Source organism: Thunnus maccoyii, chromosome 14 (genome assembly GCF_910596095.1).
Source record: "Thunnus maccoyii chromosome 14, fThuMac1.1, whole genome shotgun sequence".
Classification (NCBI taxonomy): Eukaryota; Metazoa; Chordata; class Actinopteri; order Scombriformes; family Scombridae; genus Thunnus; species Thunnus maccoyii.
The window spans coordinates 4,133,179-4,160,835 of record NC_056546.1 but is presented as its reverse complement, the minus strand read 5'-3'; the positions used below and the strand labels follow the sequence as shown (position 1 = coordinate 4,160,835).

Sequence of the window (27,657 nt, the reverse complement as noted above, 5' to 3'; positions counted from 1 at the left end):
ATATTTTTGCTGTCCATCTCCATCCCATCTGTTGTTTAAAAATACCAGAAATGGCTTTTTTTGGAGATGCAGACTCCCTCAGCTATCTGGCATCATTAACTTCTTAGCTTGTGAAAATGTAAAATCTATTGTACAAAAGTTATAATTAAAAACTGTTAAATCACCCAGACTGTTTGTACGCTGGTGTTATTTCACTGAACAAAAAATGAAAAAAGAAACCCAACCGAGAGGCAGACACCTGGAAAAGTCAGATAGATGGCACAAAGGATTAAAGAAAGTTTGAGGTCATCAGAGGTGATCCCGAGAGGCTGATAAGACCTCGCGAGTTAATGTTGCCGACCTCGGGTTACCAAGTCAAAGGAGACATGGAGAGCAAAGAGATGAGACGGGATAAAGAAAGTCATCTGAGGTCTCTGATGACTTTTTAGCTTTGGCCAACCGACATGGGGGGGAGGGATCACCTCAGGCAGGCTGAGCACTCAATGATACTGTATTATCTGGTGCTTCATGGGGAGACACAAGAGGTAAACCAGAAACAATGGGGCATAAGTTAATCCCATACATACACCCTGAACTGAGCTGACAGTGTTCTCCTGCAAGCAATCGGCCGAGGGAGTCAGCTGTCTTCAATTTGAATCTATTATATTACTCTGAATGGTGTCTGACTGTGAAGATAGTTTGGGTTTCATGTGCTGATGTTTTGACATAGCTGTCTCTGAAACTTCTACTATGCCAGTTTTCAAATAACATAAAAATGATATTAGATAATATTAGTTTGCAAGCCTTTAACTAGAGGTTAAACTGTTTTTTTTTGCTCCCATGTGATCTTCCATAACGTTAGATTGTTTTGACGAGTCATAGTGCAGCTAAAAAGCCAATGTCAATTTGTTAGAATGAAGTGAAAACAGCCCCAATAAGTCAATAAAATACCTTTTCCATTCTCCAAACTTTCTGAGATGTTTATTCATTTAGTGAACGAAAGCTTTCTACGACTGAAATCAATTCTAATCCGGTTTGCTCTTGCCAAAGAAACACTGAAACAAAATCATTTTATACAAAGGACCGAAGCCATGTGGCCTCCCGTGAAACCAATTTACCTCGATTTTCAGCTTGATAAGACTAAAATCAAATAATGGAATGACAATTTGTTAATCATATAAGTGTGCAGTGCAATGTCACTTATCACTGACAGAGCATCTGTGTTGTATGTGTAGTGCCAGGGCACGACTACAACTAATATTGTCATTGTTTTGTGAAGTGATACAATCATACTTGTGTAAAGATCAGAAGATAATTGATTTCTGCTCAGAAGTTACAGACTCAAACCCCACAAGACCCTGTTCTTCTCTTGTTTAGGTTTTTAAGATGTAGTCGAACAGCTTGTCTGCTTAAGTGGGACACTGAGCTTCAGTGCTTTTTACAGCAAATGCAATATATCAAGTCTTACAGACAACTCTGATAAAATCTAATTCTTTTTTACATGTTAAATTATGAAAATTGAATAAATACATCTCTGAACATTTATAGGCCTACATTTTTTATAGCTGGTGACCTAGAGTTATCTAGGCTAATGTGGATGTAGAGCTCGGTAATTATCACACCAGGCTGCATTCACCTCAATTAATCACTGATTTAATGCACCACCCGGCGAGCACACCAAGTGTCAGAAAATCAAACACACCCAAAGTGTTGCATTAGTACTGATCGCACCACCCGGCGGGCACAGTAACTGACACAAACCAAACACACACTTTCAACAGGTGCGTTCTGTTCAGCTAAAATACTCAGGGTGGAGTTTTCTCTTAAGTCTGCAACCTTTTTGCTGTTTCTGACTCCCTGTTGCGACAGTTCAGAGCAGTTCAGTGGGTTTAGATTTGTAGATTTGATGTGATGCACTGCGAATTAACGAATAAAGTTGGATTTAACGCAGACTGTGGTGGACTTAATACGCAAAGCTCGCGGAAGCTCATTCAGATTGGTGAGTACAACAACAAAGTCACTGAGTTTGGTGTAACTCGCTGTAGAGAAGAGACTCACTACACAAGTCTGCAAAAACTGCGCAGACTTTGTGTGACATAGTGTTGTGGTGTTTTGATTGTATGGTGACAGGTGTTGGCTTCTGCTCTTGATTGAATAAGAAATGTAAGCCTTTTTAATGATCCTTCTGCCGCTTTTATTCAAATTTATTGTCGGTCATTTTTGAGTTTCGGGCGTCTTTTCTCGCTAGTTCCTCTAAGGCTATAATGAGGAAGGTGCAGGTTATATATTTAAAAGTGTCACTCTGTTGTATGTTGTAATGGCTCAGAGGTGCTCATTAATAGGGAATGAATATTTGGCTTGAACATAAGAGCCTGATGGAGCAGCCAGGTGATGTTACCTGTAGAGATGCATTAATATCGCCTCTGATATCGGATATCCGGTCCGATACTGACTCAAATAGCTGACAATGTATTTTATGTATAAATCTATGTATTTATTTGTTACATTTTGTTTTACAAAGTTAGGAAAGCAATGTCAAGCTTAATGTTGCCTTACACATAAAAGAATGATCCCAGTCTCTTCCACACAGTGAGGCAGACAGCTTATTAATTAAACACTGGTATCAGATTGGTACTCGGTATCGGCCGATACCCAAAGGCCAGGTATCGGTATCAGTATCGGGACTGAAAAAGTCAGATTGGTGCATCTCTAGTTACCTGATCTAGAGCTGCATCATTTAGTCAATAGACAGATAATTAATCGCCAAATATTTTGATAACTGATTAATGGCTCTGAGTCATTTTCTGGTGTATATCGTCCTCTATGACAGTAAACTGAATATCCCTGGATAATGGACCATTGGTTGGGACAGAATAAGACATTTTAGGTTGCATCTTAAGCTTTGGGAAACTATTTTCAGGATGCCTACTTATGCATTTTTGACATTATGAATAAAGCATTAAATGTAAAACAGAAAAGGGTGATGGTGGGAAAAAGGTCTGACGTGTTCTCATCATCATCATCAAATGCTAGAAAATTAGTCTGACATTTGGATATACTTTCTAGTCATAATTCTGCATTTATCTTCCAACATGGCCATTAGACAAACTGCACGTCCTCAAGCTCTAATATATGGTAGTGCACCATAATAGCAGTTATTGCAGTATAACTACATTTCCCAAGATCTGAGTTGGTTCCAGACGTGGCTGTAAAAGCTGCATCACATGTTGCAAGAGTCTGCTCTGCAGAAAGATCTGAGTCATTGTTCATAATAAGTACCTTTTTACTTTTTAAGCCTTGAGTAGGTGAATAATTGTTTATGGTAGCATAAGTGCAATTTTAAATTCAGGTCTTTTTACTTAATGTAAAAGTAATGGAGTATGTTTCCACTGTGGCATTTCTACTTTTATTGAAGAAAAAGATTTGGATAGGCCTATTTTTCCACCACTTTAATCCAGTCCACGTTATATAAAATCAGACCTCAAACATCTTGGAGTTAATGCAAGACTAACTTTATTTTGTGTATAGAAGTCAAGAAGACTCATTTAGAAGTGTTCACACAGTCCCGTTCAAACTACTCAATTGCTTGGATTATGAAATAGAAAAGAAAAAGGAACGTTTAGGTCCAAACAATGAGGTTAGGTGTAATGTTCCTTTCTTTATCTCTCAAATCTCTCTCAAAAGTGTCTCCACATGGTTTTGGTTCAAAGCTACTTCCCTTTGCATTTAAGTGATAAAGTTCGTACCAATCTCAATTAATCATTTAATCTATAAAATATCAAAAAATGGTGGAAAAAAAGCCCCATCACATTTTCTCTGAACCCCAGGTGAGGTCTTTAAATTGCTTGATTTGATGGAGCAGCAGTCGAAAGATATTTAATTTATAGTTGTATGTCAAGTAAAAGCAGAAAATCTTCACATTTGAGAAGCTGACACTGGAGATGTGAGGCTTGTTTGCTTGAAAAATGACTTAAATGATTAATCAGTGATAACAAATACTTATCAATTACTTTTCTGTGAAAAAACGAATTGATTAGTAGACTGGCCATTTCAGCTCATGTCTGATTGTGAAAATTATGTTGGTGTGTTACAAAGATTCAAAAGAAGGAATCAAGATAAGCCTTAACTGATCTTTTGTCTTTGCTTTGGCACAAAATATTGCTTCAGTTTTGTCTCGATTCAAATGAAAAAATGGTTTGTCAGTGTTTGAAACTGAGACCATCCAAGGATAGAAATGTATATAATTATGGATCATAGGTATAATCGTGGTTATAAATGTTGTTTCTGTATAATGTGTCTGAGGTGAAAGTGTATAGAAGTTAAATAAGAGGATCCAGGATAGATCCCTGTGGAGTGCCGTACAGTATAGTAACTGTGTCTATCATGCAAACAGGTGTTGAATTAATGTAACGCTTCTAGATTCTCATTTTCCATTTTCAATTTTCCATTTTTGAGGGCTGTTTTCTGTTTAGTGGTGAGGTTTGCTTGTGGTTGGCTTGTGGTTCTGGAGGCTACCGAAACAAACAGTAGTAGCTGGATTTCACTTCTTTTTCTCACTCTTTACTCAAAATGTCAACTTTTTAAATACATCCATACATGTTCAAGCCCAAATAAGATCCGAAATATGCAAGTGGACGATGTGAACAACCCATGGAACAACCTTAGCAACATAGGCTACGGAACGGACGGCTGCTTGTGGGCATGTACAAATCTGATGTAGGATAGCCTACTGCAATTTTCAGAAGGTGCAATATTTGTTGTCAAAATACCATTTTAAATTAAATATTGTCGTGCTACAGAGATGTCCCGGCCTACACATCACACTCTAAAATGTTCTTTCAATGAAAATGAGAATAATGATGTAAAAATGATCATTCCCCTTAATGTCACAAATCATATCACAGTTGCAGTCAATCAGTCAAAATAATCGCAATTCGATATTTTTTCAAAATCGTGACATTTGATTTTGTCTCTGTCGCCTAGCCCTAATCTGATGTTGGTTCAATGGTGAAGTAGAAGTAACTAACTAACTGCAAATGAAGCGTTCAGAATAGCTTTTGATCTGCAGGGAGAATTTTTACATACCTTTACCTTAAGTTTTAGAAATTAGACCATATTTAATATAGACATACGACATCATAACTGTATAAAAATAACAGAAAATCACAAAAAGCATGATATGTCCCCTTTAATATCATTCTTTATAATACTAATCTGTTAATGGAAGGAATTAAGGTGTTGCATTAACAGGCTTTACCCTTCAGTCCAGTTTGCAATCCTCTTCAGTCTACGACCCCCAACATGCATACAGGGAAGCAGTTGACACTTTTTCTTTTATACGTCTCTACCTCTGTGCAGAGGTGTGGACACATCATTACAGAGAACACTGCATTTATAGATGAGGTGTGAGATGGGCCTGGAATGAAATGAAATGTTAATGGAAACATCAAAGCACTGTGACTCAACATCTGATTAAAGAACTTCAATTAAAATTCAATAACCATACATGTTTTCTTTGTCCAGATAAAATGTGATGAAATGTTTTTCACTTTTTTTTTGCCAAGCATGCAGGAGCAGAAACTGATTCAAACAGCACATGCTCAAAAAATACATTACAAAACTCTGAAATCACCCCCCACCCCCCTACCGCGGCTCAAAAACAGAACTATAAAGACAGCTATCAAATATAACTTCCGGTGAGTGTGGGGAATTGGATTTTTGATAGCAGGCAGCATTTCACATGCAGAGACTGAGCTTATTAAGAGTCATTAGAGTCTTATTTTCTTACTGTGGAATGGCATCAGTGGATATGAGCACTGTGAGCTTGTGATGAAAGCTATGGAGTATAGGCATTACCTGGCTATTGTGTTGCAATAATGAGCTGACTCTAGAAGAAGGAGAAGGAATGGCTATACGTGCAAATTATATCGTATTCGATATTGACCAGAACGAGCTTCATCTCTGCTTCTTTACACTCCTGAAATCTCCCTCATAGCAATTCATTTTGGTCTTTATCGACTCCTCAAGGTCTTATTTTGTTTGAAAAGTTCATCTTTTTCCAGTGCAAATCAGCTTATGCTACAAAGTGTTTTTTTTAAAAGAAAGTTTTTTTATTTCTTGATTATTTATTTAAAGATGCAGACACTTATTTAAAACATGACTTATGTTGGTAACAAGATGCTGGCAGATATTTTTTTTTCATGTTATTTTAACAAAATAAGGTTTTTAGAACTCAGTTGAAGACATTGAAGAGCTTGAATTTCCTTTAGCAGAACTTGGTTCAATTAGTCAAATATTTGATCAGTTGTTTTGTCTGTAAAATATTAAAACCTGAAAATGTCCATCACAGTTTTCCCAGAGTCCAAGGTTTTGTCCAATTAACAATCCAAAACACAAACATACTGAATCTACTACATGTATGACCAAGAAAAGCAGCAATTCCGAAATTTGAGAATTTTGAATTTATGTAGCCAACCGAGTGGGTCATTTTTATGCTGACGATACTGTCGTCTACTGCTGTGGTGCCATCATTGCAATCTGTCTTTGGTATTGTAGAGTCACGGTTGTTTGATCTGAAACTTGTGTTAAAGGCTAGAAAAACCAAATTGATGTTGTTTTCTAATGCCAGGAAGACTTTAGCTTCTCTTCCTTAAATTGTAACCTTGCAGGGCAGTCAGATTGAATTAGTGTCACATTACAAGTATCTAGGTGTTTTAATTGATGATCGTTTAAACTTTAAATTTCACATTGAAAACTCAGTAAAGAAACTGAAGCTTTACTTTACTTTAGAAACAAATCCTGCTTCTCTTATGTTGCTAGGAAAAAATTAGTTGAGGCTACGTTCCTTCCCTTGCTTAAAAATGATGATCTGCTGTACATGCAGACCCCTGCCCGATGCTTACATTGGCTGGATACTGTGTACCACAGTGCTCTCACTCACCATTGCACTCTCTATGCCAGAGTTCAGTGGCCTTTGCTGGCCTTACGCAGACTTTCACTGGTCCATCCTTGGTCTGCTACCTTCTTACCTTTTGTGAGTAAATCTAACTCAAAACTAGTAATTATAGTCTGCACTCAAATGACACCCTCTTACTGTCCATCCTTAAGGTTTGCAATGAATTTGGCAAACAGACCCTTATGTTTTCTGCCCCTGCAGCCTGGAACCACTTGCAGACAGATTTGCAGCTAGATGAGCGGATCCTGATTAGGGCATTTAAAAATGTATTGAAGCGTTTAGAGGCAAATTCAACTGGACTTTGTAACTGCTTCCTTAGCTTGATCCATTTCCTCCTGTCGGTCTTTTTAGGCGTATGATTCTGTGAGTTGCTACTGTATGTTTTGTTTTATGTGTTTTTAATAATATCTTGTTTGAAACACTGTATCACTGCTATCTCAGCCAAGTCTCCCTTGAAAAAGAGATCTTGTAATCTCAAACTCAACGGGATTCACCTGGTTAAATAAAGGTTTAATAATAAAATTAAAAAATAATTAGAATTGACCCTCAGCCTCACACCCATAACAAGCCCCCTGATATTACATATTTTTATAGTTGATCAATACCAAACCTTTATTCATTAATGAACAGTTTATAAGAGGAGGTCATAAAACTTCACATTAACACGGTGGGTCTCCTGACACCAGCATGAATTAACATCTATTAACGCGTCACGAGGGAACCTCTGTGTAACACCGTGAAGCCCTGCATGGCCAATTCATGTCACTATGACAAATAGGTTATGAATACTAATAGATGTTTTTATCCTGATCATCTTTGGTTCTTTGCAATCATAGTTTAATTAGGCAGGAAGTTCACAAATGTAATGACTGAACTTGTTTTTCTTCAACTATGGTGTTATAAAACAATAATGGGGTCAATAAGGAAATGTCAGCAGCAAAATGGAAGCATATGTATTGTTTGTGAAAAGAAGGTTTCATAATTAAAATACTGAGAGTAAATTAGCAGAGTAGAAACACTCAGTTTATTTATTTTTCCAGGAATTTTTTGTCATAAAATATTAATTTCTTTACTTTCACTTTTAGCTCATTACATTTTACTTTTGATTCATTCTTCAGTTACTTCCATTGTAGTTCCATTGATTCCATTAATTACAAGCTCGTGCTACAAAATAAATGCTTATTACAGGTTATATACAGTATGTGAAGGAGCTACTGAAGACTAGATGAGCCATAATTATATTAATAGAACAGACAGTTGAATAAATAAATTATTTAATTCACAGTGAAATAGATAAATAAGTGATGACATATGTTGATAAGAAATTAAATAAATAAATGAAAAATAGAAATATCTCTCAGCATGAAAGGCAATGAAATATATATTCAAGTAAATCAATATCCACTGAAATAAGTATCTGTTTATTATCTTAAAACTTGGCTTTTTAAAATCTATTATTTATTGTTATTGCATAAACAGCGGTGTTGTTTTACTAAATTTAGGTTTGAGTGGTCGAGAGTAGTTTTAAGCCGCACAGCATTGTTTTAAACCTTAGGATATCCCAGAGTTTCCCAATATAATCAAAAAATATCAGACTAGATTACGTGTGTGATGTTTTGCATCCGTCCCGTACCTGCAAAACTCTGACATGAGCCCGTACTGGACGCAGCCTGACCCATAATGAAATACAGACAGTAGTGATGTTCTCACTCACACTGTTTAAGTGATTTATTTGTTACTTTACCTCTGCAAACAACCCAAATGGCCCTGTACTTTCTTAGACTTAAATATTTTATTACTTACTTTAATCATTAGAGATGTCAATGAAATGTTGAAACAAGGTGTAAGAGTGTATATATACAGGTATGTGATGGAATATCTTGCCATACAATTTAGAAAAGGGTTTTTTTTTTCCAAAAGTAAACTTAAGCGACAAATCAAAGTTTTTAGGAGGTTTTATTTATTTTTATCAGGTTACAAAAATGCATTTATCCATCGTAGAGCTTCAAAACTCAGAAGTGACCCCCCTATCCTCACTGTAGCTTGAACAATTCAGGGCTTCGTAATGTAAAACCTGCAACCCAACTCATGATGAAACACACAGTCTACACACTCACAGTACCCCTCATTCCAAGCTCGATGTTGCACTAACATCTCATATTTAAGCTCTGAACTTGCCAAAAAACTTGTTAAAAAATCCAAATGACAACGTTTACAGAGAGGATGTGAACTTGGTGTCGTACAGATTGCGTTCATGTGAAATTGGGGATTAAAAATATGTTGTTCTTCAATTTATCGGAGTAAAGTAGAATTCCCATAAAGAGCTTTCACATAAAGGGAATGCTGTGTGTTTTAACAAAATAGCTGCACAGATTGTAACTCAAATTGTTTTAAATGTTAGACTGATGTAATTACGCAGATTAAGATGAAATTAAAGACTACTCGATGCTGGATGATAATAATAATAATGATGATAATAGTCATTTTTATTTATATAGCACTTATCAAAACCAGGGATTGCAAAGTGCTTTACAACATAATATAATAATAAATATCCAATAAAGTTTTTAAAGTGATTTAAAAGAGGATACTGATTTTTCTGTCATAATAAAAACTGCAAAATAGAATTTTGTCAAAAAAGTAAAACTGAAAAAAAGAAAGCTGCAAGTTCTTTCTGTATTTCTGAACAGAGCAGAAAGGAAAACACATTTCAGATACAAAACGTTTCCTCCTGAATAGAAACATTTCTGTGTGACAAAGCAGGAAGCTGGTCACCTCGACCTGTCAGCTGACCCTCCTGCAGACGTCCCCCGTGCCTCTGTGGTTACTGCTCACATAAGCAAGCTGATGTAGTGCGTCAATAGCTTCACTCCTTCCCTTTCACCCCTCATGTCTTTGCACTTTGTGTGCCGAGAGGGGGGACAAAAAGAGCCTTCTTTGTTAGTGCAGAAGGCCACTTATGATAGAGCAGTGCATGCTGGGAGTGAGTAGAGGACGGCGCTGACAGGGGCGACATTCTTCAAAGCGTCACTGAAGCTGGCTGACTGGTCAGTGGTTCGTGTGTGTGTGTGTGTGTGTGTGTGTTTGTGTAGGAAGGTGGAGGACAGTGGTGCGCTTTGTAATCTGGTGATGACCCCCCCCCCCCCCACCCACCCACCCCCCAGCTGACTCGGTCATTCGTCCTCAGACTGCGGCCCAAATTACCCGCCGCAATTGGCCCGTAATGGCATAAAGATTGAGGTCTGGATGGGGCATCAATCACAAGGACCCTCAGTCCTCAACAAGAGGGAGGTGAGGGAAGGAGGGAGACGAAGAGGGTGAGAGCAGGGAGATGGAAAGATACCAGAGCTACAATAATGATCATTTTCATTATCATTAATCTGCTGATTGTTTTCTCGATTAATTGACTAATTGTTTAGACTATAAAGCATCTAAAAACAGGGAGAAATGTCCATCATAGTTTCCTAAAGTCCAAGGTGACCTCTTCATATTGCCTTTTTTTGTTGTTTTGTTTTGTTCTTTTTTATCGACAAAGATATGCAGTTCATGGCTGCAGCTAACGATTATTTTCATTATCGATTAATCCAGTCGTTGTTCGGTCTATAAAATGTCGAAAAACGGTGAAAAATCTCAATCACTGTTTCCCATGATGACATCCCTGAATCTCTTCTTTTCTCCTGACCAACAGTCCACAACACAAAGTTATCTTTTTACTGTGTAGAAGACTAAAATAAACTAGAAAATATTGACATTTTAGAAGCTGGAATCAGAGAATTCATGTTATACAGGTTAAGGTCTACAGATTAATTCAATAGTTGGCAACTAATCAATTAAATGACTAATTGTTGCAGCTCTAATTCAGTTTACTATCACTGTTAAACTCATCAAATCCTAACAAATGACAAGCTGGGACTGGGGAATGTTTGACAGTTTTGCTTTAAAAATGACGATTAGTCAACTAACTGTCACAGCTCTGAAGGATACTGAACGCAGACAAAAGAGAAACAAAGCTGCTCGGGATGAAAAGAGAGAAAGTGTTTGGGCAGAGTGACAGTGAGTTAACTGAAGGCTGAGAGAGAGGAGGAGGAGGATGAGTAGACTGACCTTAACAACATGCTTTCAGGAAGAGTGTGCGCTCTAATACGAGACATCTGTGTGTCTGCGGGGACGTCACCGCGACACCAAAACTCAGACTTGGCAGAGATGATGTGGAATTGATTTACTGATTTAATTAAAGATTCATTCCAAGCTCAATATTGTACTTACATCTCAAATTTAAGCTTTGAACTTGCCAAAAAATTCTGAACTGAATCTCTGTGGAAAAAAATCCAAATGACAGAGAGGATGTGAACTTGGTGATTGTAAAGCCCAGTGAGGGAAATGTGTGATATTGGGTTATATCTTAAATAAAAATGGACTTGACTTAACTATAGTGCACCGTGGTGACCATGTTGGTTGGTGATGAGCTTTTAGTGGCTTCGTTAAAGATTGTGGCCAAGGTTAAAATAAAAAAAAAAAAGAATCTCAGTGCTTCTGGGAAGCCGGTAGGACTGCAACTGCAACAACTTTTGCTATCACTATTTTCTCAATTAATCATTTTGTATGTAAAATGACATAAAATAATGAAAAAGTTATAACTTCTTAGAGCCAAAACTGGCATCATCAGATGTCTTGTTTGATTAGATCAACAGTCTGAACTCCAAAAGCTTCAAATCTTAACGTTTGAGGAGCTGCAACCAGCAAACGTTTATCTATTTTCCTTGAAAAATGACTAAATCAAGTATCAAACTAGTTGCTGAATAATTTTCTGTTGATTGAACACTATATGAGCATCACATACTTATTGCATCTGCACCGAACTCTCCGCTGAACATAACTCGTTGAATTTGCATATGAACACAACTCACTGGAGATGGAGTTGGAGTGTTTGCACATATGTGAACATGTGGGACCCACGTCAGCAGTGTGTCAGGCTCTTTGTCTCCATTTTCTACCAGAGATTAATGACGCTAAAACAGATGTTAAGGGTTTACAACGACATTCCCATGCAACTTCAGCCCAACAGTGGCAGAATGTCAATTTTATAGAGGCGAGTTTTCTTCTTCTTCCACTCTTTGCAATAGCTTTGTGTTCAGGTTTTCAGCTTCTTACATTGACTTTACTCTTAAAACACAGACCTCATTTGATCCTCAGAACTAGTTTAAAAACACCATAGATCAGGATAAAAGGGAAAGTGCACCACTTCCTGCTGCCTGTGATGTGCAGGTATTGAGCAGAGCGGAGATGCCAGCAGCCCACTTAATGCTAAATACTGCAGTCTTTTATCTTGAGGAAAAATATAGTGAGCTGAGAGCGTAAAAAGGAGCACTTATCTGTTCCTAGTCACTAATGGTGGCAGCAGCAGCAGCAGCAGCATTGACCTCATGAAATGTTCACAGGCCTTTTCAAAGAAAGGGGTCAAAAGCAAAAGGGTGTAAAAAAACAAAAACCTTTCATTGATAAAGATTTACAGCCTTTGTTGATACAGTTGTCAAAAATTAAGGTTAATCTGGGACATATCAGATGGTAAACCTTCCTCAATGAAATGTCATTTTGATCATTTCCATGCTGAAATGATAAATTCCCCTCTTAGTGAGCAGTAGGTTACAGAACGACAAGGTATTTTAAAGTAGAAGAAGACATATGCAAATGATTACAGACTTGAAAGCATTGTTTACCCAGCTTTTTATTTACCACTACATCACTGACTGTGAAGGATTTTGAAATGCAGCCAGACAGTAGAGCGATGCAGCCGCTAGATTCTCCGCTGCTGTTCCCTGGAAGAATGTATGTTGGTGCTTTTTGGTGTTTTTTTTGTTTCCTGGTTATAGTCACATATTTGCATAAAAGTGTCTGAAGATGCTGAGATCACCTCAGCGGTCCAGCCTCCTCTGCTTCACGACTAAGGACATAATCAATGGTCCATTTTCAAGCACACGGCAGCTATTAGTCACTGCAGCAATACAGCCATAAAAAGAGTGGATTTATTATATATATCTGTTAACTGCATCTGTATATGCAGCCGCATACACAAACAGAAACAAGCCCTGCTCTGATGCTCGGTAACACATAAAAGTTAAAACAGCAGGGCCTCAGGAGGCACACCTGGATGCAATGGAGTCATTAATAACATTATTAATTGCATCTGTTTGACAGGACAAATGTTCTGCTGTAAGAAATGTCTAAAATAATGACAATTTCCTTACTGTTAATTCAGTTTCACCATCAAAAGATGAATCCCTTGATGAGTATGAATATTCTCAGCATATTGCATTTCATTGCAATCTTCCTGTTGGATTATGACGTGAGATGTTGTTTGTGCATGCAGTTGACATTTTGGCCTGAGGGTGATGCTAGAGTAAGCTAATGTAGCGTTGGGTTCATCCTCTGGGGACTGAGAATATCCACAGCAAATGTCATTGAAATCCAGGCGTTAGTTGGTGTCCTGCAGTAACGGACCAAACTCTTGTTGAAGAAAGTGTTTTGGGTTGATGGTTGTGTTGGACAGGTCAGAGGTCTGAGCTGGTTCCAGGTTGCTAAACTCCTCACAATCAGCACATTCACAAAGGTCCAATGCTAACAAACCTCATCGAGCCTTTTTGTCTCTTCTCAGTCTTTTTAAGGAGCAAATAGCAGAAAACATTCTTATCTTATTCAGTGCTGATTGTCACTGTTGCTGTTTTAAAATGCTGCAAATAATCATTATCTTCATTATTGATAATCTGTCAGTTATTCTCTGGTTTAAATGATTAGTAGTTTGTTCTATAAAATGTCAGAAAAATGGTGCAAAATGATGCTTTTTTCCCCTCTGACTCCATAGAGGAATTATCTGGCTGATTATGTTTAATCAATTCCAGGAGAATCTCTCAAGTTAAACATTCAAAACCTATAATAGTTCAGTATTTGGATTTTCAATATTTGGATGTAAGTAGTGTTTCAAAAATATGAGTACAAGTCAGTATTTCAACATGTCCAGTACAATTAATCAACATTTCATATCCCCTGCTGTTTATATAATTTCAGCTTGAAAATATTAATTTGGCTGCCACTCAAAACTTAACTGTTTCTGCCTTCTCATCCAAAAAAGATGACAGCTATTAGCTATTTATGACTTTAGTTACTTGAAAATGTTTAAAGCTAAACCTTATAAGATTCGAGAAGGGATTCAAAAGGATTCAGATTTGATAATGGATTCAGTTTTGGTAAAACAATATTGAACTCCTACCCGATTAGGAGTTAACTAAAAAATATGTAAGCAATATTTTCTAGGGATCATGAATCCTACCCAATTTTTATGGAGCTCTTTCTAGTAGTTTTAGGTCCAACAAGACCGACTGGCAACAAAAGAGATGTTGTACTATATCCTGTAAAGCATAAAGTAATAATTATTAACATCGACACACGTTGTGCTCAACTTTTTCTCATTCTGTTTGTCCATTCAGGCGGCTGAGCCAGTCTGTATCTCTATCAGGAGTGTTTGCTGAGCTTGTCATCTGACCTTATTGACATCCTGAGAACACCAATCAATACAGTCCCAGAGGTAAGAATCCACACAGTACATCAGATCCAATTACCATACGAAGAGGCATCAAAATGTTTTAATCATAATGTACAGATTTTATGCTCTTATGGACAAATACAGTGCGGTGAGCTGCCCTTTGTTAATAGAAGTCTCAACAACAAACTGGTGCAAAATTACATGGAAACAAAACACCCGAATGAAAACAATCAGGCTGAATATATATCGACAATACATATGCATGAAGACATAACTCTACTGTGTATGTGCAGCTGATAAAAAGTGACTTTACAATATTAAATGAAGTATCAACACAATAGATAAAGGGGAAAAAAAAATCACACAAATTTACTATGGTATGCATAAAATATATTTGATATGTAAATAAATCATTTAAAGTTTGGAAATGAAAAGACACTGAGGGAATACTGCACAGATCTGCTGTTTAAAATGAAGTTTTTCTGTTTCAATAAAAAAAACAAAAACCTTAGTGCATTTGTTAAACTTAGAAATTATTGTATGTGACTGTAATTTGCGTAATTAATAAATATATATTATGTAAGGAGATGTTACATAAAATGTTTCACAAATGAGGAAAGATGTATACTGTAGCTTCACAGTAAGGAATGAATTGATAGGCATATGAATACCATCAGTAGTACAGTATGTGTTTGATGATACCGACCTTGAGGTGACATCACAGCCCAGAATAAACATAACATCAGGATGATCAGTTGCATAATATTATCCCACAGAGGGTCCTAATGTACTGATAAAGCGTTTCACTTATAGTGCATATACAGATGTGTATAAGGCCCACAGCTACAGATAATGGAATTCTCCATCAGAGGACCTGAGCAGGTATCAAAATGTCGACTTCAAAATGTTGGTGAAGGGAAAAAAAAACAACAAACATGTATTTCATAAATGACACATTTCAACAGTAACCGATGATCTTCATACCAAGATGCGTTTTCTTCAACGTTGCAACAATAGTAGTCTTTAAAATTCCAGGTGGAGATTTTTTTTTTTTTTATCCTCGAGCAAATCCTCCTCCACAGAACTCCGTCCTCTGCAGTGCATTGATCTAGTTAGGTCCATGTTGTTCTTTCCAGCATTGCATCTGAGTGAGTTTGTAAGTCAGGACTTCATTTCAGCTCAGATAATTTGAGCTCAATATCTTTCACTGGAGCTCAAAGCTATTTAGTTTGGTTTAGTGGTGTAAAACAAGTGCTTGTCTTTGTCAATATGGCAGGCCGCATGACAGACAAGTAGAGCCCTGGAGACGCGGAGCCACATGGCGTGGAAGTGGAAAAGTCTGTCAGCTCTCGTAGTAAAACACAGACATTTTCGTGCACAATCTGCAGTAAGGATTCCAATTTTTATTTTCCTGGCTCATCAGGACCAACACATACACACAAGGAACACAAAGAGCATGTTGACGGAGAAGGTTTCCATCTGATCCAGGGAGGGAAAGGGATCACAATTTCTGTTTTTCCCCAGTTTGGGTGACTGTTGATGAGGTGTTAGTTACATCCCCAGTCCCATCCATGCCACTTGAAGATCAATCATCATCCAAACTCAATTTTTGCAGGTTTTTGCCTTTTGTTGTACGATGTTTTCCTCAATGAGAATATCTCCAGTGCAATCGATGGATGTGTTGTCACCTCGTTGAGGGCGTCCAGTTCATACACAGGTCCCTTGGTGGTGCACGGTGTGTTTGCGGTGCTTCAGACCCAGGCCTCTTTCTTTGAAGTCCATCACTCGCTGTTGTGATGTGTCCACCAGAGCACTGGCTATAGCAATACCTAGAAGTACATAGAGAAAAGACAGTTAAAAGAGACATATAGGAAATGCTGTTCTGGGTGTATTTATATTTAAAACTCTGCAAAATGTGATAATCATATTACAGGTGGTTTGTTTAAATTGCGTCATGGCAACTCACTGAGCTGATATGGCTTCATTAAGGCTAACTAATGACCACCTACTGACTGTAAAATTTAGATGACTCATGGAGGTCAATCTCAAATATAATCTTAATATTAATTTTCTGTCATTTTCATAATTTTCCTAAATTATAGGAGTTCCACAAGGTACTATCGTGGGCCCTCTTTTGTTTTCTATTTACATGCTCTGTTTTGGCAAGACACACCTCTACTGTGTATGTGCAGCTTACCAAAAAAAAAATATATATATTTTTAACGACGTGTGAAGGATCAACACAATTGGTAATGGGGTTAATGGGGGTAAGTTAAACATCACCAAACTTGCTACAACATGCATAAAATAACTTTATATTTGATTGTTTTAGAAATTAAAGCATACTAAAGCTAAACTTACTGTAGAAAATCAAATATTTAGCTCTGTAAAATGCATTTGTAAAACTTAACAATTGTCATTATCTACAATGCGGAGTTCCTCAAGGTTCTATTTTGGGTCCCCTTCCGTTTTAATTTTAATCAACATTAGCAACATTATCTGTAGTCATGTCTCATTTTATGTTATTGCTGATGGCCAAATTGTCTGTATCTGCTGACCTCTGTGAATAAAATTAGTTTCTCCTCATAATAGTCTGATATAAAGAAATTGTTTATAGATGTTAGTTTAAAATGCGACTAACATTCTACATACTACTCAACAAAATCACATTTTATGTATTTCTGAATTCTCATTTATTCCTTGTGTGTGTCTAAAACACATTTTGTAAAACTTGTTTTGAAAAGTGCTATATAAATACATTATTTTGCTATTTAGGGCCTCAGAAAATGAGCGACCAGAATAGAGCAAAGAGGATGAAACGAGAATGTCGAGTAAGTGAAAGCAAGTGGAAATCGTGTGAAAAGCCATCAAAGTGAAAAGCCTCAGCCGATGTGTGACAGGAGGAGACGCATTGTTCCACTGGCAGATACCTCATCACAACATCCAGACAACATTTTATCAACGTCTCCCTGGCCAGCTTGTCTGGCTTCAGCTGGGAGACAAGGGGGCTAAAGCTGAGGTCACTGAAGCGTATCTCCCCACTATCCTGTCTCTTTCTTCCCTTTCTCACTGCTCACCGTCCAGCAGGATGTCATACCTCTCTCTCTAAAACAACCTCTGTATCTGATGTGCGACTCGCCCTCCACAGCGGGGCTTACAGAGAGCAGGCCGGATGCACCAAGGCATCAGATGCCTCACAGCATTGTGTTACCTTGGCAGTCGTTGCTGTTGTTAATGTGGATTTAGAGTCATGGCAGCTTTTTTGCGAGTGCGGTTCGTCCTGCCTTTCCCTCCCGACAACCGCCGGCCTGACAATGCATGGTCATTACGACTAGAGCTCAATCTGCCAGTATGCAGGAGCCAAATAAACAAAACAGGCAAACAGTGGAGGGAATCTGCTGTGCTCTTGATATGATTTGGATGCAGGATGTTTTCAGCATTTCACACTCAAGTGATTCTTGGGATTTTTTTTTTTGTGGGTGGAGAGAGGAAAGCTGATTACACAGTCGCTCAGTGTGTGCCGGTGTGTGTGTGTGTACGTGACTCCGCGGGGGTATGTGTGTAAATAACTGTGTTGATGCACCTGTACACATACATGTTGTGTAAAGTTCAGACACAGCAAACCACACAGACAAATATGGCAGCCGGCAGTTATTTGCTGTCTTAATGGAAAAAGATGGAGATACAGAAGGGAAGGTGATTGGTTAGCAGCACCTGGTCTGTTGGAATATGGTTCATTGTGTCTGTTTCTTTCACTTTGGCAGCGTTTTATAGGTGTGTTTACTTTGGTCACCACAAACAAACCCCCAGATTTGGCTTTATGTTGCTCATTATAGTAATTGGTGCTTCAGTCCAAATGTCAGTATGCTTGTTTGCAGGTCCTCTGTATATTTCAGGAATAAACACACCTCCATAGTTTGCAGTTGCCACGTCACTTCTACGCTAGAGCTGCAATGTTAAGTCGATTAATCAATTAGTCTGGCAGAAAATTAATCTGCAACTATCTTGTGATTAATCTCATATTTTTAAGGGAAAATGCCAAAAATTAGCTGGTTGCAGCTTCTTTTTGTGTCATGATAGTAAACTGAATATCTTTGGATTTTGGACTGTTGATCAAACAAACAATGACATTTGAAGATGTCACCTTGAGTTCTAATAACACGCATTTTCTCTATTCTGACATTTTACAGGCAAAAGAATAAATTGACTACACAAGAAAATAATCATCAAATTAATCAGTCAATAATGAGAATATGTGTTAGTTTGCAGTGCCATTGAGGACAATAAGGTCATGACCTTAGTATTTTTTTGTCTGAGATTGTTTGGTATTCAGCAACCTGGACAGTTACCAATCTACATTTAAATCTGTCTTATAAACAGAGAATTATGTTTATATTCAGTCTTTCTTATCAAAACGCAACATGTATTCTTAAGGTGTAACGAACGTTCTTCCTCATAAAACATTTGCAAAGTCAATTATTTTAATGTTTTAACTCCTACTAATTTTCAAAACAACTGCACTCCAGGTGCAAAAGAAAACAATCAAAAGTCAGAAAAGCTTCCACACAAGATGTCTCAGAAATCTCTCGTTTTATTAAATCACATGGCTGAACACAAAGACAGATGTTTCAGCACAGACTCCTTCTTCAGTGTAATAATAAAAAGAGAAGATTTCTGAGACGTCTTTCAGAGTTTGGAGGCTTTTTTTGACTTTTGACTGTTTTAGCTCCTACATTGTTTAAATATATGCTTACTATCTAGCAGTTTTCATTGTCTCTGCCTTCGATGGCTACATATCCTTTGTGTCTTTGAATACGTTTAAGAGCTTTAGTGGACTAAAGCACTTTCGTGGATAGGCCTACTACTGCAGGAATTCAGCATTACCACCAGAATCTGTCTCCTTACAGTGAAAGAGGTGAAAGAAAACTAAATCATATAATATAACTACAATATAACTTACAATATAAGTTGAGACTTTACTAAACAAATAGAATATAAAATATTTTAAATAACTAAAACAGCTTTCAAACGTTTAGTTTTTTTTTGTCTGGTCAAAATCTTCAAGGAGGACTTAGACTCATGAGCTCAATATTTCTAACATCCTGACTACCTGCTTAATAAAAAAGCCCAGTTAGTAAAACAAAGCCCTCATGTATGTTCATAAATCTGTCTTCCTTGTATGTTTTGTATGGTTTAAACAGGGAAACGATGTCTTATGATAAAGTTTTAGTTGTCAGTATGTGATTAAAGCTTCCAGCATCCTGACTTCTATATATCATCAAACTTTAGGGAAAACTTAAACTGTTTCTAAGCCCTCCCTCGATGAGGAAAAAAACAAAAAAAGTGGATACAGTTCAGGAAATGATTGACAGATGACAAAGGAAAATAAAATAAAAAGGACAAGGAACAGATCAGGGACGGAAAAGACATTTCGGACATTACGTAATTTAATCTGCTCTGATCTGACAGACAGCTGTCTGGAACCTGATTATGAAGGACTGGATGCCAAGACGAAGGCAGCAGGAATGTCACATTGTCTCTACAAACTAATAATCCATCTGTCTGAACCCGTTTCACAGCCGGAACGATTTACATACAGACACACCTGTGTGCAAGATGTCAAACACCGAATCCCCACGCCACAAGCACATCTGATGAAAAGACAAAACACAAAGACTGGAGGGAAAAGTAAAGAAAGATCCTCATTAATTTCCAGTGTGACATCTGAATATTCTTCCATCAAAATAGCTTTCACCTTTGACAAATTGCCATCATAATTGTGTTGATTTTTCCGGGTGAACACACACGTCTCCATTTGCAAAATTAAATTGGTCAAAAGTAATCAAATTATGCTGCAGGTGAGTGCGAATGCTCATTTGCTGCTGTGGTGACTGGGCGCGTTAATGTGATTGTTTTGTCAGGTGAGTTGATGCATCATTAACCCCCCTTCCTCACACTCCGATCTCTCCTCCCGCTCCCCCCCAACAGACTAATGGTTTCATTAGCAAGAGGCAAAATTCCCCAGGAACGCATATCGGCACAGGTCTGACGTGGAAAAACCGGGACTGTAGCTGGAAAACATCTGTGCAGGAGGAGCCCGCTCGCTAACCCGGTGACAGACTCCACAGCCGGGCCCTCCTCTCTGCCTAAACATCAAAGCCAGGTTTCTGAGTGAGCGCTCACCCTCGTCGATGAAGGCACCGGTGGATGGTAGCCTGCTCAGGATCCAGTATAATAGTAAACAAAAAAAAAAAAAAAAAAAGCACGGCAGGGGGAATCAAAGTCAGTCAAATATTAACACATCGACATTCAAATATTTATACATCTGTGAGGCACTGATTTCAGGTTTTGAAAGACCAGCAAACATGACACACAACCACGAGTGCTTTGATGTACGGATGTAAGATTCAGGTTTTGATCCTGACTAACTAGGATGCTTTTCATTAATAGTACATGGCAGTGGTTGGTAGAGCCTTTCGCTCCGCTCGTTCGAAGACTGCAATTACCTGAAATTCATATTTAAATGTCTCTAAAACATATCTGAGCAAAGAGGACGGTGATCCCAAGATATTTGAGTTTTAAAAAAGGTTTAAAAAGTCTTGATTTATGAGGCTACATCATTTAAAATAAACAAGACAGTTGTGCATCTACGGTACAAAGATCCTCATCAGGGTCTTTGACCTCGCCTTGACTTCTCTTTTTTTATGTATCTGATCCAATTTGCAAAGTCAATAAGACCTTGAGTCTTAATTAATCCTTATACATGTTTAATTGTTCCGTCAATCATTTTAATAGCTTTACTTTTTTTTTTACTGTGCAAGCAAAGGCTAGCAGCAAATAATGACAAAATAATAAGTAAGGTAAGAACAGTGACTAGATATGATCAATCATGAGGGTTTGTTCGTATCTATACATGAGTTGCCTGACTGTAAATACCACTAAAAGTCAACAAGCGGACAGATGAAGGAGTGAGGGTGACATGAGTGTCCGTCCCGATGGGGTGGACAGTTTCAAAGACAGAGAGGATCAAAGTATCGGGGATTCATTCCGGGTCAATGAAGCCCAGTTTCCGAGCTCTGCCCGCCGATTCCTGTCAAGCAGCTATCCAGTCGGACACCCGGAGGGAGACAGTGGGACAGAGGAAGAGGAGGATGGAAGGAGGTCGACAGACAAAGACAGTACGACAGCAGTGCTTACAAGGCCAGTGGCCACAGTCTGAGGCTGTGTCTGGTCTGACTGAGAGGAAACGAGAATGTTTTATGAATCTATGCCATTAAAAAGATTCGTGTCAGTCTCGTGTTTCAAATAATGCGATTGTCGAGGACATGTTTAGCCTAGCTTAGCACAAACACTGGAAGCAGGGGGAAACTGCTAGCCTAGCTTAGCCTTTGTGAAAACTCGAAGAATAAAACAACTGCAAAGTGGTCTCATATGGTGTTGTGTGTGTTTTTGATTTATACGTGCGGTCACTGTGTCCAGTGTTTAGCCTAGCTTAGCAAAAACACTGGAGGCAGGGGGAAACTGCTAGCTTAGCTTAGCCTTTGTGAAAACTAGAAGAATATCATATTCAACAACTGCAAAGTGGTCTCATATGGTGGTGTGTGTGTTTTTTTGGATGTATTACTATACTGACAAAGCATTAACATTAATAAATCTCTTCACTTGACCTCATTGAGACTGAAAACAAGTGAGAAATTTGTGTAAAGATTCTGGGGTTGGTTTATCTTATCAGTCTTGCAAAGTGATTCATCATTTGACTCAAATATTGAACCTAAAAATGTCTCAAATAGGATTCAAACTGCAGGACAACAAGAAGACTTATCAGGGTTGATCGAGCAAAAAAATTGTAAAACTGCAAAAACTGCACACAAACATAACCGCAATCAAATTAGCAAACTACCTTTCTAGTTTGTGGACAATCTACTCCCCCTTTTCAACCGGGAGAGCGACAGACGTTAGATTGATTAGTTAATTAGTGTATATTATTTTTTAGTGTTGTGTCATATCGCTGTGTCACAATGACAGCCTTTATGTTTTTAATGCAAATTACCAAAAAATCAATTTCCTTTCAGGCGATATTAAAAGTGATTTTTTTTCCCCTCCTCCTTTAGGAAGAGGGCCAACGTGAGAATGATACAGCAGAAAGGCTCAAGATGCTTTGTCAGGACTGAGAGAGAGAGAGAGGAAGGAAGGAGGGGTGTCGAGAGAATAAGAAGACAACGGAGAGAAAAAGAAGACTAGAAGAAGACTAGAGCAGGTGAAGGAGAAACTAGAAACATGTCGCCATGATACAGGTTTTAATTGAAGGAACATTTTAAAGGAAACAAGAGAGAAAAAAAGAGGAAGAAGAGGCCGAAGACTTGAGAATAGAAATATAATAAAATGATAAAATAGAGAGATGTAGGAAGGAAGCAAAGGAAAGGGAGAGATGAGGAGGGGAGGATTATGTTTTCTCTCCACTTCTCCTCAGCTGGTTTATATCAAACCAGGAGTGGATTTATCAAAGCGTAACCACAACGACTTATCGTTTCTGCTTCGCCGCTGCGATATGCAAATCTGGTTTTGTGGGTGAAGGGGGGGGGGGGGGGGGGCGTCGCCGTGGACTCTTACCACCAACCGCTCTCATTTAATAACTTCCTCAATCACTTATCTTTTGTTCCGTCTCTTCTCTTTCTGAATCTCCTGATGCATGTCCACCTTTCTACCTCTCTATCCCTTTTTTTTAACGCCTGTCTCTCTCTTTTTTTTTCCAACTTCTCAGCTTTTTAATACCTCCTTTTCTCTCTCACGCTGCTCTTTCTATTTTTACTCACAAAGACTTTCAACATCTTACTGTACCTGTATTTTTTTTTCTCTATTTCCCCCCCCTTCTCTCTCTCTTTCTCTCTCTCTCTCTCATATTCTGGGGTCTATCTCTGGTGCTGAATAGGCAGATTAGCGCAGGAAAAGGCGGCTGTGAATACCGCTGCGCCTCAATCTCTATTGACCCACTATCTAAGCTCGAGAGAGAGAGAGACAGAGAGAGAAACGTAGCCCCACAGTCTCCCTCTCTCTCTCTTTCTCCTCAACGACACACTGCTGCACCAAACTTGAGGATATGTGCAGTCTGGTAAATCCATTAATACCGCTGATTGAGTCTCATTTTTATATGAAACAATAAAAAATGAAACAACTGGATCAGCGGGAGACAGAGCATAAAGAGGTAAAACTGACAAGGGAGAAAGACGTCGTTGAGATGGGGGCTGTAGAGATGGAAAAGTGGTGACTGGAGCCAAAAATAAGATCTCTGTCCCCCTTTTTTTTTTCCCCAATCATTCCTCCCTCTCTGTCACCTGTCCTGTCTGTCAGTCTTTTTTTCTCCTGTTCTGTCCATCATGTCAGGCCACTGTGACTTTGAATCAGTCAAACAGTCACTCAGCGGGTCGAGCTGCTCCTCCTGCTCGTGTGTGCGAGACGTCGAACCGTAATTCGGGTGACGACAGCTGTCAGCCAGTCTCACAGCGGTAAAGTCGGCCGCATTTGTCGTCGTTTTTCAGTGTTCCTGGTTGAATCGTCGGGGCTAAGAATCATGCAAAAAAAAAAGTAGTAATTTGATTTGGTTTTAAACGAAGTGGCCCCCGTGTGCTCTTGTGAACGTTTTTTTTTTTATGTGCATGTGTTTCTGTCTCAGATCAGAGTGAAGCAAAAGCCATACACCGGCTTAGAGACCTCCTCTACTTCTGCAGCTTGTAATCTCATCACAAAGACCAGCCTGTGGAGAGAGACAGAGAGAGGAAAAGCTGAGTTTGAGACTCAGAGCTTAGCTAATACAAAATGGTAAAAAAAAAAAAAAAAGTGCTCCCCTTCATGGCTCCAAAAGTGTCTGTGCAACATACGTGTCCGTGTATACGAGTAAAAGTACCCTGTGGCTTTTAATCATCAGAGTGTTGTTATAGATGCATCAAGGTTGAGGCAGAACAGCTCTGTAATCCTCAGGCTGTCCTGTCATGTGTAAAGTTGAATATCTGAACGTCTAAAACAAAAATGTAAGCGATGCAAGTGAAGAGAACATGCTGAGATCACTGGTATCCATGTTCAGTGACACACTTCTTAACTAAGAGGCTTCATGTTTGATATCATCAGCCTCTTCCCACATCCCGGGGCCAAATGTATAAAGACTTAAACTGTGTGTATGCACAAAGACAGAAATATGCATACACCTTCTTTTTGTCAGATTCATACACACGGTTCTGTTTTATAAATTTCAGTCGTTGAGGAGCCTCGTTTCCACTCCCATAATTAGCCATAAATTGATGAAGACGCGCCCTGAACCAGCCGTTTTTATATCAAGTCGCCACCTGCTCTACCAGTCTGTACACCTGGAAATAAAAAGCGCCATATCACCGACTGTGCCGCTCTCAATACCATCCATGTCATTAATTAAGCACATGGATCAGTGATATCTCAGAAATGTAATCAATGATTGGTTTGCAGCGCTCATATCTAAACTAGTGTCACAACTAAGGATAAAATAAAAAGTTGACTCCTATGTAAATTAAAAGAATGATCAAATAAATCACACAAAAGTAATTAATCAATGTTACATTAATAAATGCGCCTTCTCTCTGTGTAAATGCAAAAATCACACAATCAGTGCAGCTGTTTATCAACCTAAACAAACATTGTTTTACTAAAAGATTCCTCATATTTCATCTCCACCTCATCACCTCACCCTCAGATGGTTTTAGAAAAATGTGTACGCCTAATCTAAAGAATACTTGAGGTGTGCACATTCTCCACCAGTAAATACCAGTTTATGCACTGGAAATGGTGTGCACACATTGTTTATGCATGTGGCCCCTGGTCGGGGTCACGATAGCAGAAGGTCAAGCGAGGTAACCCAGACCCCACGTCCCCCCAGCCCCGTCCTCCTCCTGCTCCTTCTGGGCAATCTCAAATGTTTACCAGGCAAAATAGGAGCTGGAATCCTTCCAGCACGCTCTGGTTCTGCCCTGGGATCAACTCCCAGCTGAACATGCCTGGAAAACCTCTTAAGGGATGCATTCAGACATTCAATTGGCTCCTTTCAACGTGAAGGAGCAGCGCTTCCACTCCGAGCTCCTTCCTGATATCTGACTCTAAGGGTGAGCCAGACACCCTTAAAAGTCCTTTCAGCCACTTGCATCCACAATCTGATTCTTTAGGTCTGGCACAACCCCCCGGTATTACCGCTGACGCTTCACCAATCTGTCTGTCGATCTGGCACTCCGTCTAAACTTCACTTTTCAAGAGGGACGCAAACCCAAACAAGCATTTTTGAAGTCCTTCAAACTCCCCACCAGACAGCAGAAGTGATGACGGTGATGATGAGGGATGGCAGAACGTCTTAAAATGTTTACAAAAAATGTCAAAACTCACCGGCCCGTCACATGTGCTGTAGATGGGTTCAGAGGTATGATAAATGTTTCAATGGAGGGAGTGAATATGTATAAATCACTGCTTCTCTAGAGTGTAGACGCTGAGAAATAAGGCAGTGACTTCCTCTCTGACAAAACGCTGCACGTCCATCCACGGTGACACACATCTTAACGCCGCCACCGACATATTGGCGTTCGCAGAAAAAACAAAAAAAAAACAAAAGGCTTGTGTTTTGGTTTCTGCAGTGTTCACCAAATTAAGTTTAAGACTTTTAAAGCCCTTTTTAATACCACATAGACCGCAATATAATAGCTTTGTCACTGTCATGCCGGTCATGGAATTATTTATTAAGTACCTGAATTTAATGACATTTATATCAGATTGTTTTCAGTGGTTCTCAGCTGTATGTGACAAAAATTCCTAATGATATAATTAATCAAATTATGCAACCTGGACTTGGACAAGTGTCATAAAATGCTAAAAATCGATGCTAACCCATCCCGAGTGGATTAGCTTCCCAGCTACGCGTCCTAGCTACAGTAGCTAGCAGTACCTAACATCTCCTGACAGCCTGTAATCAGCTAAAAAAACTTTATACAACTAAAAAGAAAAATATTTAAGACTTTTGTTAATTAAGTTTAAGATGTTTTAATATTTAATATATTTTTAGGAAACTGAATTCAATGCTTTTTAAGGCTTTACAAGACCTGCTGATACCGTCTAACACATCAAATGCCGTCACTATGTTTCATGCTTTAGTCTTCTTATCGATAATAAACTATATCTTCAAGTTCTGAGAAACTCCACAGAGATATCACTGATAATAAATACTGTAATAGTTTTCTGTTGGGAGGTTGTGGCACCAAGAGTTGAACTTAGCATCGCTGCTATGAAGGAACAAGCACACGTTTTAATCACAGAATGACACATTGTTGGTCTGAAACCTAGAAACAGCACCAGAAGAGACAAAGAGAGAAGAAGAAAGAGGATTATGGGTTGAGAAATTGGCAGCTGAGAGACTGTAAATTGTAAGACTTGTGTGCTTCTGAAACCAACATGGGTGGTTTTCTCTCTTTTTCCTCTGTCTTACATGTAAAGGGTCAGTTAATGGTAACACCTCAGGGGAGCAGAGCAAAGGAGGACGAGAAGAAAACAAAGAGCAGAAAAAAAAGAAGACGAGGGGAGGTGAGCTAAAATAGGCTCGCTCATCGACGATTCCTCTTGAAGTGTCTCCCGTCGAGGGTGGGCGGAGCTAGCCCGCAGTGACTTCACGTTCATACATGCTCAACATCAATAGAGAACTGCTGTCTGACCCTCCGCCGAGAGTCTCTCTGGGGAGCGGGAGGGTGGAGGGAGGAAAGGAGCGAGAGACCGGGGGACGGATGATGGGTGGGCGATTTCTTTTTATGTGCTCTTTGGTGTTTACATGTTTGTGTGTGTGTGTGCATGTGTAGTGATCAGAGCGTCACGGTAATTGCACAAGCGCAATCAAAGATGAACATCCAGACAACCATCGACTTCAGGCTTCAAACGCTGGGAACAACGACAGCTATCGCATTGATTTGATGAGGAAAAACAACAGAAGCTTGGAAACCCCCCAGAGAGCTGCCTGACGAGAAGTGACGAGCTTCTCGTTGGCCCTAATTTCCTGAAAATGAGTCTGCTGCTGCAGTGCTGAGCTAATGTACAAACATCAGGTAGTGGAAGGTGGTAAACAGAGAAACTGCCAGTGAAACAGCAGCACTATCACTCTGATACATGAGCTCTTTCATTAAAGGGGACACATCAA

The 27,657-nt window shown here is 38.8% G+C and overlaps 1 protein-coding gene and 1 long non-coding RNA gene across 4 annotated transcripts in view; one reads left to right on the top strand and one right to left on the bottom strand.

The window, feature by feature from the left end:
• The first annotated feature begins 1,745 nt into the window (after positions 1-1,745).
• On the top strand, positions 1,746-27,657 carry LOC121911310. Its single transcript, XR_006099827.1, has 3 exons — positions 1,746-1,978; positions 14,416-14,513; positions 26,967-27,657. It is a non-coding gene; the product is annotated as an uncharacterized LOC121911310 (long non-coding RNA).
• The window catches only part of atrnl1a (attractin-like 1a), a 320,080-nt gene continuing 306,961 nt past the window's right edge, over positions 14,539-27,657 (bottom strand). For all 3 annotated transcript variants that reach the window (XM_042432657.1, XM_042432659.1, XM_042432658.1), the window contains one exon: positions 14,539-16,300. In XM_042432657.1, coding sequence (XP_042288591.1) covers positions 16,179-16,300 — 122 coding nt within the window. In that variant the 3' untranslated portion in view covers positions 14,539-16,178. The remainder of the gene's footprint in view (positions 16,301-27,657) is intronic.